Raw genomic sequence first — 15,542 nt, 5'->3', positions numbered from 1 at the left:
TTGCAATTTTGCTTGCAAATCCCTTTCCTCTCTAGCCTTTTTTGTAACTGGATCTGTTATTCCGATAACATCAAGCCTCCACAGTTCTGACAACGTGGCATCATAAATATGTAAAGATAACGAAAGCGTGGAAAAGGAATTTTCTATTTCATAATTGTCAGTGTTCGCTTTCCCCATGACTGTCCACCCAAGTCTTGTACTTACAGCAACTAATCTTCCCCAAGGAAGAACTTCGATTTTACCTGTAAATAAATTTGCAGCAACATCTGCCCCTAACAACAAATGAATCTCTTGGGGGTTCTCCTGGAATAATCTGCAATTTCCATTTTCAAAAACATCACTGACGTAAATTCCTCTTCTTCTAAGTTCCCCAATCCAGTGTATATTTTTGATTTTAGGGACCGAAGAACATATTTTTCTTTCATCCAATACATTGATTTCGCAATTATACCGTTTATCTACGCTACCCAATTTTATTCTATAACGTTTATGTTTTTCCGAAACTTCTATGCCACCGAAAAGTCCGTGGGTTACACTTTGTTCACCTAAGCTTCTTAATTGTAACCTTTCTGCTGCATACCTGCTTATGTATGAGTTTTGACTTCCGGTGTCAATTATCGCTCGAACAAATTGGTTATTCCCTCTTCCATATATGCGAACAATTAAAGTTTGCAAATATACTTCTGAACATCCTGCTTGATTTGAAAGTGCTTTATTTTCTATCTGTTCGTCTTTTTTAATTTCCGAAACCTCGACAGAAGGATTTTGTTTATTACACATAATAGTTGCATGTTGTTTTTTACAAATAGAACAAGTTATTTTTGTTCTGCAGTTTTGAGCCAAATGGTGTAATTTTAGGCATTTATAGCAAGCACATTTTCTTTTTAAAATGTCCCTTTTTTCTTGTAATGATAAGCCGGAAACGTACAGAAGACGCAGTTCATATTTTCCTCTCTGCTTTCGGATTTTGTAAACAAATCTGTAGCGGTCGGAATCTTTGGTTTATTATGTCTATTTGAGAGAGCATATGCGCTTTTCGTTGCAGGGGGGGAAGAAGACTGTCGCCGATCGGATACTTTTTGCTGTTGCGAAACCGTTGACCTTGTGCGTTCACGGGATGAAAGTTCTGCGTGTAAAAATGACATTAAATCTTTTATGTTATAATCTGTGCCAACATTTTGTGTTCTATGAAATTCAAGCGTTAATTCTGAAGGCAATAACTTCAAAATCATCGGACACAGCAAAGCACTGTAAGATTCCGATACAACATCTAACGCTTCGAGACATCTAATCTGTGTTTGTACTTTATCATACAAGTTACGAAATGTTTTTATGTCATTCGCATTTTTTAATGATTCAATATTCAGCAAATTATTCATGTGCGCATTAATAAGAATGTCTCTCCTTCCAAAACGGTCGTGTAAGATTTGAATTGCTGAATCATAATGTTTCGGCGATAACGGAAGTCCTTGAACGCAATTAGCAGCTGTTCCTCCTAAATACGCTTTCAGGTAATTAAATTTGTCTACTTTGTTCAATGATTCGTTATTATGTATTGAGGACTCAAAACTATTCCAAAAAGTAAGCCATTGACTACTGTTCCCATAAAATACGGGAATCGAAAGTTTTGGTAATTTAACATTAGGTGTGTCTTTTATATTTTGCTGTGTGTTCGGTGCATTTAAGTCATGATTAAGTTCCTTAATCCGTTTCTTAAGCCTAAATTTCCATAACGTTACCTTCTCACGATATTGTTCTGTAATTTCGAATTCATTTTCGAATTCATCTACACTCAGAATTGGTTCAACTTCTACATCGGCATTAGCTAGTGTTTCGGCTTTAGCATTAAGCTGTTCTAACAATTCTTCGAGCTCATTAATACTACCTTCAGATTTATTTAATTCACTTTCGATTTTCTTAAATAGTTTTGTAACGGCAGTTCTTAAGATACTTCTTTTCTTTTTTAATTTATCTACTTCAGCCATTATCTTTCTTAGATTCAAACATTTACAAAAAAAAAAAAAAAAAAAATATACGTCTCATGAAAAACAAATATTTAACTCTTACTTAGAAAACAAAAATTATTCTTTTGCTGAATACTTCAAAAACAAGTATTAAAATCTTCAATTTTAATATTCAGCTTTTGAATTCACTTTATTAGAACTTTTCAAAAAACCTGGCGTCCCTGTTCGGGCGCCATAAAAAATGTTGCATCAGGTTCTTCTATTTACAATAAAATTAATGTAAAATTCCTTACCTGCTGCATCTTCAGTGTTCACGACGCCAGGCTTCTAATAATCACGTTTTCAGTAAGAGTTTCTATTACTGCTAACAAGCCATCTTGTCTTTTAATTATTTATTGAAATAAAAAGCTAATATACACTATTTACAAGGTAGGTGATAACTATTTTAAGACAGTACATTTTTAACTCTGAGTCTTTACGCTCCTCAAAGCGGTTCCAATCTCGACTGGTTCTCGAAACTTAATTACAGCAAAAGTAAAGGAAGAGATGCCCGCCACCTAGTGGCAAGAATGTGACAGTAACTGTAAGAGCGCGAATTTAGCGTAGCCAGACTTTTTTAAAAATTTAATTTTGAAATAATGTGTTTGTTTTTAAAAATTTTACTGTTTAATATTATTGTTATATATATTTTTAATATTATAGTTATATATATGTTTAATATTATATTTATATAAATATTTGCAGAAAGTTAAACTGTTGTTGGTGGGAGAATGTCGGATTTCATAAGACATGAAGTTTATAATTTATGAATGTTTTCATTTAATTTTATTTAGTTAAATCTTTTTAGTTTTGTTTCTTGCATGTGGCAATCGAAAGAGGCGGAATATTTAAAGCTTTGAACGAAAGTTGTTTAGTGTGTTGAATTCCACGATAGTAACTTGAATATTTTTGTTAGTTTATGATGCTGAATACGCATAATTTGCTATTCTATTTACGTTTAAAACTGACTTCGCAGTGCTTTGATTTGATAAGTGTATACATTTATTTACTCAGTAATTATTTACAAAAATTGTTCATTCTACTATTTTATGATGAATTAGATATATATAGGACTATGCTTTTACTTGCAAAGCTGTTGGACTTTGTTTTACTCATCTAGTATTTCATCATCTCATTTTACTATTCTGTTTACACAAAATAACGGCGTTTCACTACTGCAAAACTTAAAAGTGGCTATTCTGTTTACTTTTAAAAATCAGGTTTGTGCTTTCATTTAGTGCGCCTAAAAAATGCACCAAATTTTGAAGGCCAAAATAGTTTGGCGCCAACTTACCCCGCTTATGGAATTTTAGCCCATAAAGCACATGAAGGTTTGGGGTACATTCACTAAGCCAAAACACAGATGAGTATGCTCATAGGGACCCCATTGAGAAAATGGATTTACCGAAGAGTGAATGAGCAAAGTCTTGAAGGTACGGAATTGGATAACTATCAAATTCAGTAACAAAATTCAGTTTGCGGTAATCTCCAACCGGACGAGCTGCAGAATCATGCATGGGAACGACATGCAATGGTGAACTCAATGGACTCTTGGAAGGACGGATTATCCCTTGATCCAGGAGGAATTGGAACTCAGATTTCACTGCTTCGTGCAGCTTGGGATGGAGTCGTCTCGGTTTTGAAGTCACAGGTGGTCCACGGGTCAAAATATGATGCACTGCATTATGAGGAACAGGCTGCTTAATTAGAATAGGATTTGTTATATCTGGAAACTCAGAAAGCAAGGAGTCATAATCTGAATTAACAGAAACAGTGACAGTAGAAGGTTGGCTTTTGTGAGCAACATTGCCATAAGTAAACAATGAAGTTTCAGGATTTATAAGACACTGCGGTTTCAAATCAAAAAGAAGATTAAAATGTTTCAAAAAATCAGCACCGATGATAGAAGTTACATCAGGAATCACAAATGTCCATGAGAAGGGTTTCCGGAGACCCAAGTCCAACTGTCTGTCCACAAATCCATATGCAGGAATCTTAGAATTGTTGGCAACAAAAAGAGCAAATGTTTCACAACAGTTTCTCTTATCTTTAGGAGAAGAAGGTAACACTGAGATCTCACTAGAAGAATCAATCAAAAATTTTTGGCCAGTCTTCCTGTCGTGAAGAAATAACCGACTGGGCTTTTGAATACTTCCATCATCCCAGCTATGACGGGAGTTACAGGTTTTTTTGCTGTTGATACGCGCAAGGCTTAGCAAATTTGCGTGCCTTATCACCAAAACTGTTATGATAGAAACACACATTACTGGAAGTATTACCTTTCCTGGAACGAGAGGGTGAGCGACTCCGGAACCTAGTTGTTGTTTGAGCACGGGAAAGTTCAGAAACTTGGCGTGTAAATTCTTCGATCTGCCTGGCTAGGGTTTCAGTTGTGATGCCATTGGAATCCAAGGACGTTCCAGCTCCAGAAGTAGCACAGATTGCGCTAGGTTGAACAACCTCAGCGACTTTATCAGCTATAATTGCTAGCTGATCAAGTGTTTCAGAAGAAGCGGACAAAACTGTTTGGATATGGGCTGGCATCCGTTGCATCCATAAATTTTGCAAAAAGTCATCATTAAGCTGTTTCCTAGCTAGCTCTTTCATTTTCTGTAGGAGATGACTAGGCCATTCATCCCCCAACTGAAGTTCAGTGAGGAGATTTTTAATTTTCTGGTGTTCCGAATCTTCAATTTCACTGATGAGCCTCTCAGACAGTTTTTTTATATTTGTCAGAGTCCAGAGGGTTTAGTACGATATCCGAGATGTGTGACAGAGTTTCCGCATCTATATTCGCTATAAGAGCAGAAAGTTTCGTTTCCTCACTTATAATTCCGCTATAAATGAAGGCATTATCACACTGTTCGATCCACAACCGCACGTTAGCCTTCCAGAAAGGTGGAATGCGGAGTGCAACTTTCGCTACTTGGCTCTGCTGATTGGGTGGAGGCATCGCTAGTATGTGGAAATAGTTCCGGAGAGTAGAAACAATATAATCGTAATTATCCAGAAAGCGAAGTCGCCACAGTGGGATAGGCTTAACACAGCAAGGCTTAGCAAAGCATGTGACCAATTAATTTAACTTATTTTTCGTCCATAGGTCACCAAATACGGCAGGTTTGTTCTGCATATTCACAAATAAGCTAAATTTATTCAATCAATCACATTTATTTACAATTTACATAGCGAAAGAAAAGAACATTCTACAAAAACATATCACGCCGCGTTTATGCAGCTAGCGACAACAGCATAGGCACAAGGAAGACTAACTCAGAAGAATCAGTTCACTTCACTTCAGAAAAAATACATAGTTGCAGCACTGCTATACATGAAAATACAAACAGTTAACATTTAATTTAAAATGCCGTTGCATGGTTGCTGCAATCTCTTTCACGATCATGTTTATATTACATGTTTCTCTTAGAATTTTATCAAAAGAATCCTCCTCTCTTGATTCATTTTTATCTGAGCCAGCCATATTGAACTCAAAAATTTAATTCGGGTATCGGGTTTTAAGTCAAAAATAAAATTTACATAAATGTCATAATATAAAATCTTAAAAATTCAAAGTTCAGAAAAAAACTTGAACAATATTCAAAGTTCAAAATCAAAATTTCACAACCTAAGTTTCCTATAAAAAAATCAATCATCATCATCATCATCAACAATATTGCCGGCATATTGCTGTTTTTACGCAATGTTTCCGGCTCATGACACATAGGTCCAAAGGGCGCATGACGGTAGTAAGCAATGACGATTGAAAGGAGGCATCAGTAGTACGAAGAGGGGGTGACAGCATGACTTCACAAGTCTAGAGAAACACGCAGACGAAGCCCAGGACCAGGAGAGGCAAAGACAGGGTGAAAATCAGACTTGTTCTGTTGTTCATGATAGGCACATGTCATAATAAAGTTATACAAATAAGCTGATACAATACAATTTATTAGAATAATAAAATACATGCAAATAAAATGAAAAGAGTATAAAATAAAATACGGCAAAATAAGTCTATATACATATATACAGCGACGTTGCACTCGTGATAAAGTTACGTAGGGAAGTTCGAATCTCGAGCGGTGAAGGCCGCAAGCGGTCGAATACGTGCGTCCTCTGCAAAGATCTCGTAATCGAATACTTTGAAGTGTTTCATATGAGAACAATTTTTTGCTTTTTCAAAGAATTTTCTATTAGCTTTATGGAGGAACATCAGAGAACCTCTAAGCATCAAAATTTTGTAAAAGAAGAAGGGGTGCACACAGGGCCTAAACGAATTCACCTGCCTCAAGAGACAATTTAAAAAGGCTTTACACGGGGAATTGCCGTAGATCTACTGAGGTAGTTTCTACACGAACTTACAGTGACCATACAGGAACTTAGAACTACTTAAATACTAAAAAACAAAAATACAAAAACACACAAAAAACACTCAACATACACAAAACCCGAGAGGAAAACATCAAACAGACAAAGAAAGAAAATACAATGAACCATACAAAAGAAAAAGAAATCACAAAAACAGACAAAAATAAGCCTTACATATAAACGCCAATACCAGAATACGAAAGCTATATATGCTACACAACTTAGACAACTTACATGTTATCAAACAATATCACAAATGAACTCTCTCAATAATACAAATTCAGATAATTAAAACTCTCAATAAAGCTATATGGGCTATATACTAAAACCTCATTCCGATGTACAGATATCACGCATATTTATTTTCATTTCATATGTACAGATATCCCGCATAAATATAAAATACAATCATATAAGATTAGAATAAAATATCATAAAAGTACGTACCCGTAATGGCCAGTATAAAAAAATGATTCCGTGTGCAGAACAGGACAAATTGTGAATATCGTCCCCGGTACGCCACCCACTACCCGCCGAACAATGAGTCTTGATGTACAGCATATCAGCTAATTTCAGTTACCAAGTTATAAAAGACCACTGACCAACAAAAGTCTCAACACAAACTTGTTATTGGACAAAAAAATCTGATGTGTACACAACATGACTTCCTTGTACGGAATATTAAATTATACGCATTTTTTCTTGCATTTTATTTAAACTTATTAGATTGAATTAAACCTACTTCGCCGACAGCGTATAAACCACAATAGAATAAATACATTCTTTAAAATTCACTTTGTTTACCATAGCGACACTCTGGCGCTAGGTTTACTTAACAGTATTATATTTCATTCATATTATAACTCAGAATACACAAAATGTACATCATTTAAAGAATTATCTAATCATTGCCACATGTTCTATTCAAATACTATAATAAAGCTAGAACTATGTATAAAAGAAATTAAGAAAACAAAACAAAAAAGAAACAGTTTTTCACAGACGATTGAGTATTTCTCATTTAATTAATTCAGTTCTCACTTCGCGAGAAGGCAAAAATACATAAAAACTCAAAATACCTATATTAAAAATTACGAAGTAAATCTCAAACGCTTATTTCCTCGAAAAAATTCCAAAAAGAATTAAGCATGATTTAATTGGCAATAATAAATGAATGCGTTATCTTTGTTGTTGCGAAGTTAAGTTTCTCTAGATTGGCAACAAATCCATTAGTCTCCTGTTTCAAATGTAAACATCAATGGCCGCCATTAAAAACAGGCTTAGCGGCAATTAAACAAGTTTAAAATTGCTGATAATTCTAAAAATATTGCACACACATTTACTAAAGGCATAAAATCCTTAACCGGAAGATAAAAACAACATAATTCAATCATTTTTAAAGAAAAAAATGTACATTTTACAAACATATAAGAGTAAAGAAACTGAGATTACTGAGCCGGGTAACAGAGTGGATATATATATAAATATATTTATATACGTTTGGTGCGGCCGATTGCAACCAAAATACGAGGTGCACATCTACATGTTATAGCAGTCCTATATACAAAATTTCAACCTTCTGAGGCTACTCGTTTTTGAGTTATGCGAGATACGTACGTACGCACGTACGTATATACGTTCGTACAGACGCCACGAAAAATTCCCTTCAGAATTAATTTTAAAGCAGTTTTATAATTTTTTTGAAGGAAAAGAGTATTTTATTCTGTCCTTACGTACAGATATCACGCAAAAACATCGTTAAATTGCATTCGATAGCGGTCAAAATGGATATTTTCGTTGAAATTTGCTGCCTGAAACTTTTCGCGATTACAATACTTCCTTTTTACTTCGTACAAGGAAGAAAAAATGTGTGAAATAACAAGTTTGATAAAGCTAAGTGCCATCCGAGAGGTAAAATGCTAGTCTCCCATCTCAGAAATGGCGAGTTCGAATCTCGGCTGTGGAGTTCTTTTTAAAACTCGTGCTATTACATAAAATGTATTATAAAAATAAGTAATGAAAAAATTTAAAACTAATTAAAAATAATGACGTACTAAATAATTAAAAATAATACTTAATAATTAAAATTAATGACGTACTAAATAATTAATATTAATTACGTGTTAGATAATTAAAAAACGTAAATAATTAAAAATAATAAAATAAAAAAACTGATGTCATGCCAAACACGTAGTTAAAGTGTTCGTTGCCACAAAGATAAAAAATGTTCGTTGCCATAAAAAAGAAAAACTCTGAAAAATAGGGTCGTTGCCACAGAATAAAATCGAAACATTGATGATGTTATTCCGTCAACTTCATCCCATCCTTCTACGTCACTTCCGGTTGCACGTGATCCAAGATGGCGAAGACCACGCCCCTTTTCTGTACATCACTTCAGTCACCCGAGTACTCGCGCTTACTACTTAAGTGTTCATCTTATTAGTCTTGGCGACAGATTCTTTCCCGAATATAATCCATCGACCGCCATATGATCGGAATAGACTGTTACTGGAGAACTTCCAAAATAGACTCAGATCTTCTGAACCGCTAACAGTACCACAAGTGTTTCTCTTTCTGTGACCGAATAATTTTTTTTCAGTATCATTTAAAATACGACTAAAGAATGCCACGGGCTGCCCATTTTGGGAAAGCAGCGTGATCCTACGAATCTTGCCGCAGTCTCTAAATTTTCATCATTTTGGGGAAATTTTAACACAGGGGCTTGTGTTAATTTTTCAAAAGTGGGCTTAGCCTCGGCTGTCCAAGAAAATCTTCGTTTTAACTTTAATAGCTGTTCGGTAATTATTGCGAAATAATAAAAAAGTAGTTAGTAAGTGCGAAAAAATTCCTAGATAAGAAGGTAATTTTTTGCAGTATTTGACGGCGGATAATTTTGAATTGCACTTATTTTTGATTTGTCTGTTTCAGTTCCTTTCTGAGAAATTTTATACCCAAATAATGTAATTTTTTATTGCAAATTTTCACTTATCAACATTAACTTTTAGACCGGCCTCATTTAACAATGAAAGCAACTCTCTTAAGTCTTTAATGTGTTGTTCTAAATTTTCACTGGTAACAATGATATCATCAAAATAAATAAGAGTGCTCTTCTCTAGGACGCGTCCTAAAACAATGTCCATACAACGTTGAAATGTTGCTGGCACGCTTGACAGGCTAAACGACATATGCAAAAATGCATAAGTGCCAGACTTAGTTATAAACGCCGTTTTATGTCCATCTTCAAGCTTTACTCCTACTTGAAAATAACCGGACGTTAAATCTAATGTAGTCATGTATCTAGTGGAAGTTATGTATCTCAAGATTGCCTCAATAATCGGTAATGGGTACACCGGGTATTTTGTAACACCATTTAATTTGCGATAAACTATTGCAAAACGCCACTTTTTCGGGTGTGTAACCGAGTATTCCTTATTTTTCTTACACAAAACAACCGGACTGGCATAACTACTGGAAATTGCCGTAATGATCTTTTACTCTTTTATCATATCTTTGATATGCCACTCAATAATTGGTTCTTTAGATTTTTCAAAGTGCTACGGCTTGTGCCTAACCGGTTGTGAGTCTCCAGAATCTATTGAGTCGGGCATAACTTGTGTAAAAAATCCGGTGTGCCGCTAAACGAAGTAAAGAACTCACTTACCATTTGCAGCAACTTTTCTTGTTCTTCACATGGCAGGTGCTGAAGATTTAATGAGTGGGGCTCTGCTTTCACATCTGGGACTGGCTTCATGGATAATTTGAATGATGCCTGCTAGAAATCTAACTGGATTTAAGCTAGTGAGAGAAAATCGACTCCCAAAATTATACAAGCCTGTAGATTTTGCAAGAAAAATTACTTTTACCTGCTCGTCCTTAATCCTGATATATAAGGGCACTTTGATGTTTTTAAGATATTTGTAGAACGTTGTTTTTTGCCGGCTTCCCTATAACTAAAGGAGTCATATTTCCATACCAGCAGCATTTACGCAAAGAAAAACATTCAGACGTCCTTTACTATGATTAGCTCCATAGCTCTGGTTAGTTTTGAAAGATATGGTTCCTGTAGGCATACAAGATTAAAGATAACAGCAGTTTCACCAATATTAAAAACGTTTTAAAATTTCATATCTATCTATTTTGGTGCATACATTCTTGAGCCATTCTTCAACCGAATCAACAGGAACTCATTTTTGACTCTCCATTTATTATGTGACATGAGATTCCATGCCGAAGTTTAAATTTATATAGCGATCCAGTTGAAAAGTAAGCTTCCTTCATATTCAACATTACTTACATTGTTTCCAAGAAATGTCTTTTAACTTTTTGTTATATTAATATTTGTTTTAATGCGCAATATCATATTTTGTATAATTTATTTGGCAGCATCCTATTCTAGTTAAAAAACACTGTTCTAAAAATGAAAGATAATGTTACCACTTGTCAGCACTTCGCACATTATAAAATGTAATAATGTTTTCCTGGTTGTTTGATGTTAAATGAATTAAATTTTCTGTAGCTCTGCATCCTTGACTTAATAATACCTTAAGAGGTTATTGCCGCCAGTACTACTTAATCTGCATTCTAAACAATTTTATTGCCAAGACTAACCATGTGAGTTCCTCAGAAGTGAAAACGAGTTTCATTGTAGTCATGCAAGCATTTACTGCAGACAAAATTTTAGGATCACAAAAATTGGGTGCGATGGAGGTGGATGTTTGAAGGTTTACTTATGGAAAACAAGGAGATTTCGAAGTGTTCTCGAGAAATAGTCAAAACCGAGCCGGTTGCCTGTTTTCAAGAGCGAGCCAGTTTTCAAGGGCAGCCGAAGGTGCTGCCCTTGAAATCCGAAATAAGTACAACCGGGAACGGGTAATTAATAAATTAATGACATGAAGAAAACAGGGAGTTTCTCTTCTTTCACCGGAAATTTCCTGGTGAATTACTTCACCTTTAACACTGGAAAGCCCTGCTCTTTCCAGCAGTGTATCCTTTCCATGGTGTCAGCAAGGACACTTCTGCTGACCGCTTTGATAGGAGACTGCATTTTACTTCTGAAAGGACTAAACTGTATTTTTTCTTTCATAAGTCAGGTTAAGGCCTTATCTCGCATAGCATTGGAGTCAAATTAAATAGAGATCTTTTCTCTGGACAGATGTCCCGTAAAGTTCTGGATCTTATGGTTAGCGAAAAAGGTATCTAATATCTTCCCAGGTCACCTCCGGTCTGGGGCAGATGACCGGAGGTAATCTTTCTTCCTTTTCTTCGCTTTCGGCAGTCTTTTTCGCGGGAGCAATTTCCATTTGCACAGGCCCGTTTTTTGACACTTGATTTTCACGAATAGGAAAGTCCGGTTTTTAACACTTCGAAATTATTAGAAGTCGAAATCACTGGAGTAGCTTCCTTGGTGGTAGCCGGCTTGGCTGGTTTTCTTGGAGAAAGCCCAGACAGTTTCTTTTTATTTTATCTTAGAGTAGAATTCTTCCTGCCATCTTGGGAAGGTGAAGCATCTAAAGCCGAAATGGAAGTTTTCTGTCAGAATTTTTGAACAGTTGGAGATAGATTCTTTGCGTGCAGAAATAATAAAATTTAACTTTGTGTCTAGTAGCTTATCTTGAGGCACTAAATCTGCACTGCATATTAGCAGCATTATTTAGTGCGGCATGTAAATTCATATTCAGTGTGGTATCCCATAAACTACCCCTTTTGTCAATATTTAATTGCTGTAAAACTTTACTTGAATGAGTAACATTAATAGGAAAATGCTTGAGAGCCATAGTTGGATCACAAAGCAACAACTTTGATGAGATCAAACGTAAAAATATGAAAAGTTTGTCAGATTGGAAGAGCGAGAAACGCACCTTCACACTCAACAGCTCAGTCGAATCTCTTCATAAAGCAAGCAACTCCAGCTGCTGTATGCTCATCCAAGCATTTATTTAATTTTAGAAAAATCAATTAATTTCAGCGGAATATCTGCTATTGACTCCATTGTAAACATAGCACATGCGGATGTTGTTCATAACCTACGTGACCACATTTTCCCTCTTCTTCTCTTGGGGAATGTATCTAATTGATAAGACAAAGATTATTGAAGCTCTAAGAGTCTTTCACTATTAAAAAAGAACATAAATTTTTCTACTAACTTAATTTGTTCTTAAATAAATAAGTTCTTAAATAAAATAAAATTAATTTTAATTAAAGTGTTTCCAATTAAAAAAAAAAAAAAAGGTTGAGAAATACTAGTCCAGATGAATACTTCAACTTGAACTCTGACGATCGTGGAAAGGAAACAAGACATGGACGCTGAAGTTTTGTATCGTCATTCTTATATGTAAATTTAAATGTATCTTTGTACTTCGATGAGTTAACTAATTCTGCTCGAAATTAAAATGGTATGACGGTTATTTATGTTTATTGTTTTTTATTCTTCCTTATTATGTAATTTATTTGAGAAATAAAACAATTGCTAATATTTTTGATTTTATAAACATAAAAGTAGTCGATGTTAATATAGAGACCATGAGCAATGTAAAAAAAAAAAATATATATATATATATTTATGGGATTCTTTTTCGTAAAATCGCATTTTTTTTATATTTTCGGAATTGTTCTTTCTATGTTGTGGTTTTCATCAAAAGGCCGTAGACTTACTTATCTGATCAATAAAAAGTTAATAAGAAGACGAATAAGGTGAGCATACAGCAGCTGGATAAGAAGAGCCTGATGAATTTTCGAATAATCGATTAATAGAAGATTATTAATGTAATTATTGTGTTTATATACTTCTCTCCTTTCACTTTCTCTTTTGATTGGTAATACCAAAAAATTGTAAATTGTGCTGAGTCATATTTCATCACGTCTTGATTAATTGAAGAAAATAATTTATTTGTAAGAGGGCACAGGGATAAAATATTACTTTGTCGAAATGTATTTCAACACTGAGATTTCAGCAGTTTCCCACCTAGAATTTTGGGATTTGCTGTTTTCTGTGAAATGCTGTGTATTCTACTTAGTTCCTTCTCAGTTTATTTATTTTTACTGTGTTAGTTAAGATTTTCAACTGGTATAAAATTATAGTTGTTTTAGTGCTTCTATAAAAGATTTAAAACAGCTGTGCATTTTTTTTTTTTTTTTTTTTTTTTTTTTCCCAGTAGGGCATGAAGTTAAGATGATGTACTATTTATTCTTTGATGTATACTTTAAAATTTTGGTGGGTTATGTAATTGCACACTATGTAGGATAATATGATGTACATATAGACAAATAAATACCATTGTTAGCAGTTTTATACTTTATATACTATTTATTCTAGGTAAGTTATAAATTATGTATAAGTAATGTAAAAATTATATCACAAAATTTTAAAAATTAGGATTATTTATTAAAATTTGATCTTAATTGTTAAACATTAAATTTAAAGTAATTATTATTTTGTGAATATATTTTAAATTTCTCATAGAGTGGTAATTTTTGTGAAGATGTTTGATGGCCTACTACAAATGAGATGAAATTTGACTACTTGAATTTCAGTTTTTGCACTCAACATTTATCAAGGGAAAAAAAAGTACACAAAATTTACAGACGATGGTATTGTAAATCACGCTATAAATGTTCAATATGACCTACGACATTCTGCATCTCCTAAACCATTTTTTCCAGCGTTGAACACAGTGAATTGATTGTAAATGCTAGAGTATGTTAGTGAATGCTGCCTTTTAGCTCTGGCAAAAGTAATAATTTCACTGTAGACTGGTCTTCTAAAAAACATTATAACTAGAAATCACATGGGTTATCAGATAAACTTGAAGGCCAATCTATTGGGAAGTAATGGCTGATCATCTGTGTGTTGATGAAAACTTGCTTTAGCTGTTGCTAAGAAGAATGCGCATTGCAGTGTTACTTTGATATATGTCTGTGGGGAAATATATGTCATGGTACCACCGCCTTTGGCAAGAATTGGCGATTCTTGTTTACGTGCAACCGCCTTCGAAGTAAAATACTGTCCAAATCATAATGCAATAAAACATAATTAAAACATTAAAAAATATTTTAATAAACTCCACTTTAAATCTGTTGTGAAGTATGAGATATTATAGGTGGCACTGATGTGCCAAAAGAGTTAGATCTTGTAACTCATCGTGAGCAGACGCATATCTTGAAGCGTCGAAAGGGCTAAAATACTGTAGCCCCACTATCTGAATATGTATATAATATTGTATATAGTGTTTAAATCATCAAAATAAAAGTTGTGTGTGAACTTCGCTTAATCCTTGAAAAGTCACCGACCACAAACAGCATTTTGCAACTACACCTCTGGATGGATACTTTCATGATCGCTCATCTACAAAATCAAAATAAAACAAGGAAATAACAAAAAAAAAAAAAAAAAAGGAAATACATGTTAACTAATCTTCACAGTATAAAAAGTAAATATCAACTTCCCTTGTTTAGAAATTTCTGCGTCTTCTACATAGAATTCCTTAACAGCATCCAAAAACTATTTAAAATTATCTGAACTAGAATACTGCCATCGCCACATAAATACACAAAAGTAAAAATCAAAAATATCCCCTGAACTGTCCGACCGTTGGTGATATTTCTTTCAAAAATCTTTTTTTATTACATCCCACATACCTTCCATAGTGATGATATGAGCTCCAGGTTCCAAATCCTTAAATCTCACTGCGTAATTTACTGAGAGGGGAATGAAGCCATTTAAATCTTTGTTTACACACCAGTCAATCGACATTTTCTTTCCCATTCGTTCCAAAGCATACAGAAACTTCAGGTTAATCGTATCACCAGTAGACATTTTATGGTATAAAGCACAAAATTAGTAATGTAATTCCTAACCAAAACCCTATGCATAAATAAGCCCTGAGAAATTTCTCCAATAATCAGAATCACCAATCACACATTACAACCAATCGCATCATAATAGTTTCCATAACATTCAGCGTAATACAGTCAAAAGTCTAATCTGGATTATCGGTTTTTCCAGATTATAGATCGTCAGTTCAAATATGGTAAGATGGCATGCAGAAATTATAAAATTAAAAATATGAAACTGTAATTTATGAAATAAAAAGCAATTATGACCTAAAGGGTATCAAAATTTAAAAAAAAAAAAAAAAGCTTAATATTTTTTGTTTACTTTATTAAACATCTCTCTCAATG

The 15,542-nt window shown here is 34.1% G+C and overlaps 1 protein-coding gene across 2 annotated transcripts in view; it reads left to right on the top strand.

The window, feature by feature from the left end:
• The first annotated feature begins 12,617 nt into the window (after positions 1 to 12,617).
• Npl4 (nuclear protein localization 4) overlaps positions 12,618 to 15,542 on the top strand; it is a 61,085-nt gene continuing 58,160 nt past the window's right edge. The window contains exons 1-2 of one of the 2 annotated variants that reach the window (XM_035369026.2): positions 12,636 to 12,757; positions 13,004 to 13,127. Coding sequence is in view for 1 of the 2 variants with exons in the window: in XM_035369025.2 (XP_035224916.1) it covers positions 12,755 to 12,757 (3 nt within the window). In the remaining variant the exon portion in view is untranslated. Of the gene's footprint in view, positions 12,758 to 13,003; positions 13,128 to 15,542 lie in introns of both variants that reach the window. The other variant, XM_035369025.2, reaches the window with a different exon arrangement.

Source organism: Stegodyphus dumicola, chromosome 11 (assembly GCF_044657685.1).
Source record: "Stegodyphus dumicola isolate Sdum_Otavi_A_Nest chromosome 11, ASM4465768v1".
NCBI lineage: Eukaryota > Metazoa > Arthropoda > Arachnida > Araneae > Eresidae > Stegodyphus > Stegodyphus dumicola.
The sequence above is the reverse complement of the archived record's forward strand: the minus strand, read 5'-3'. Positions and strand labels throughout refer to the sequence as shown.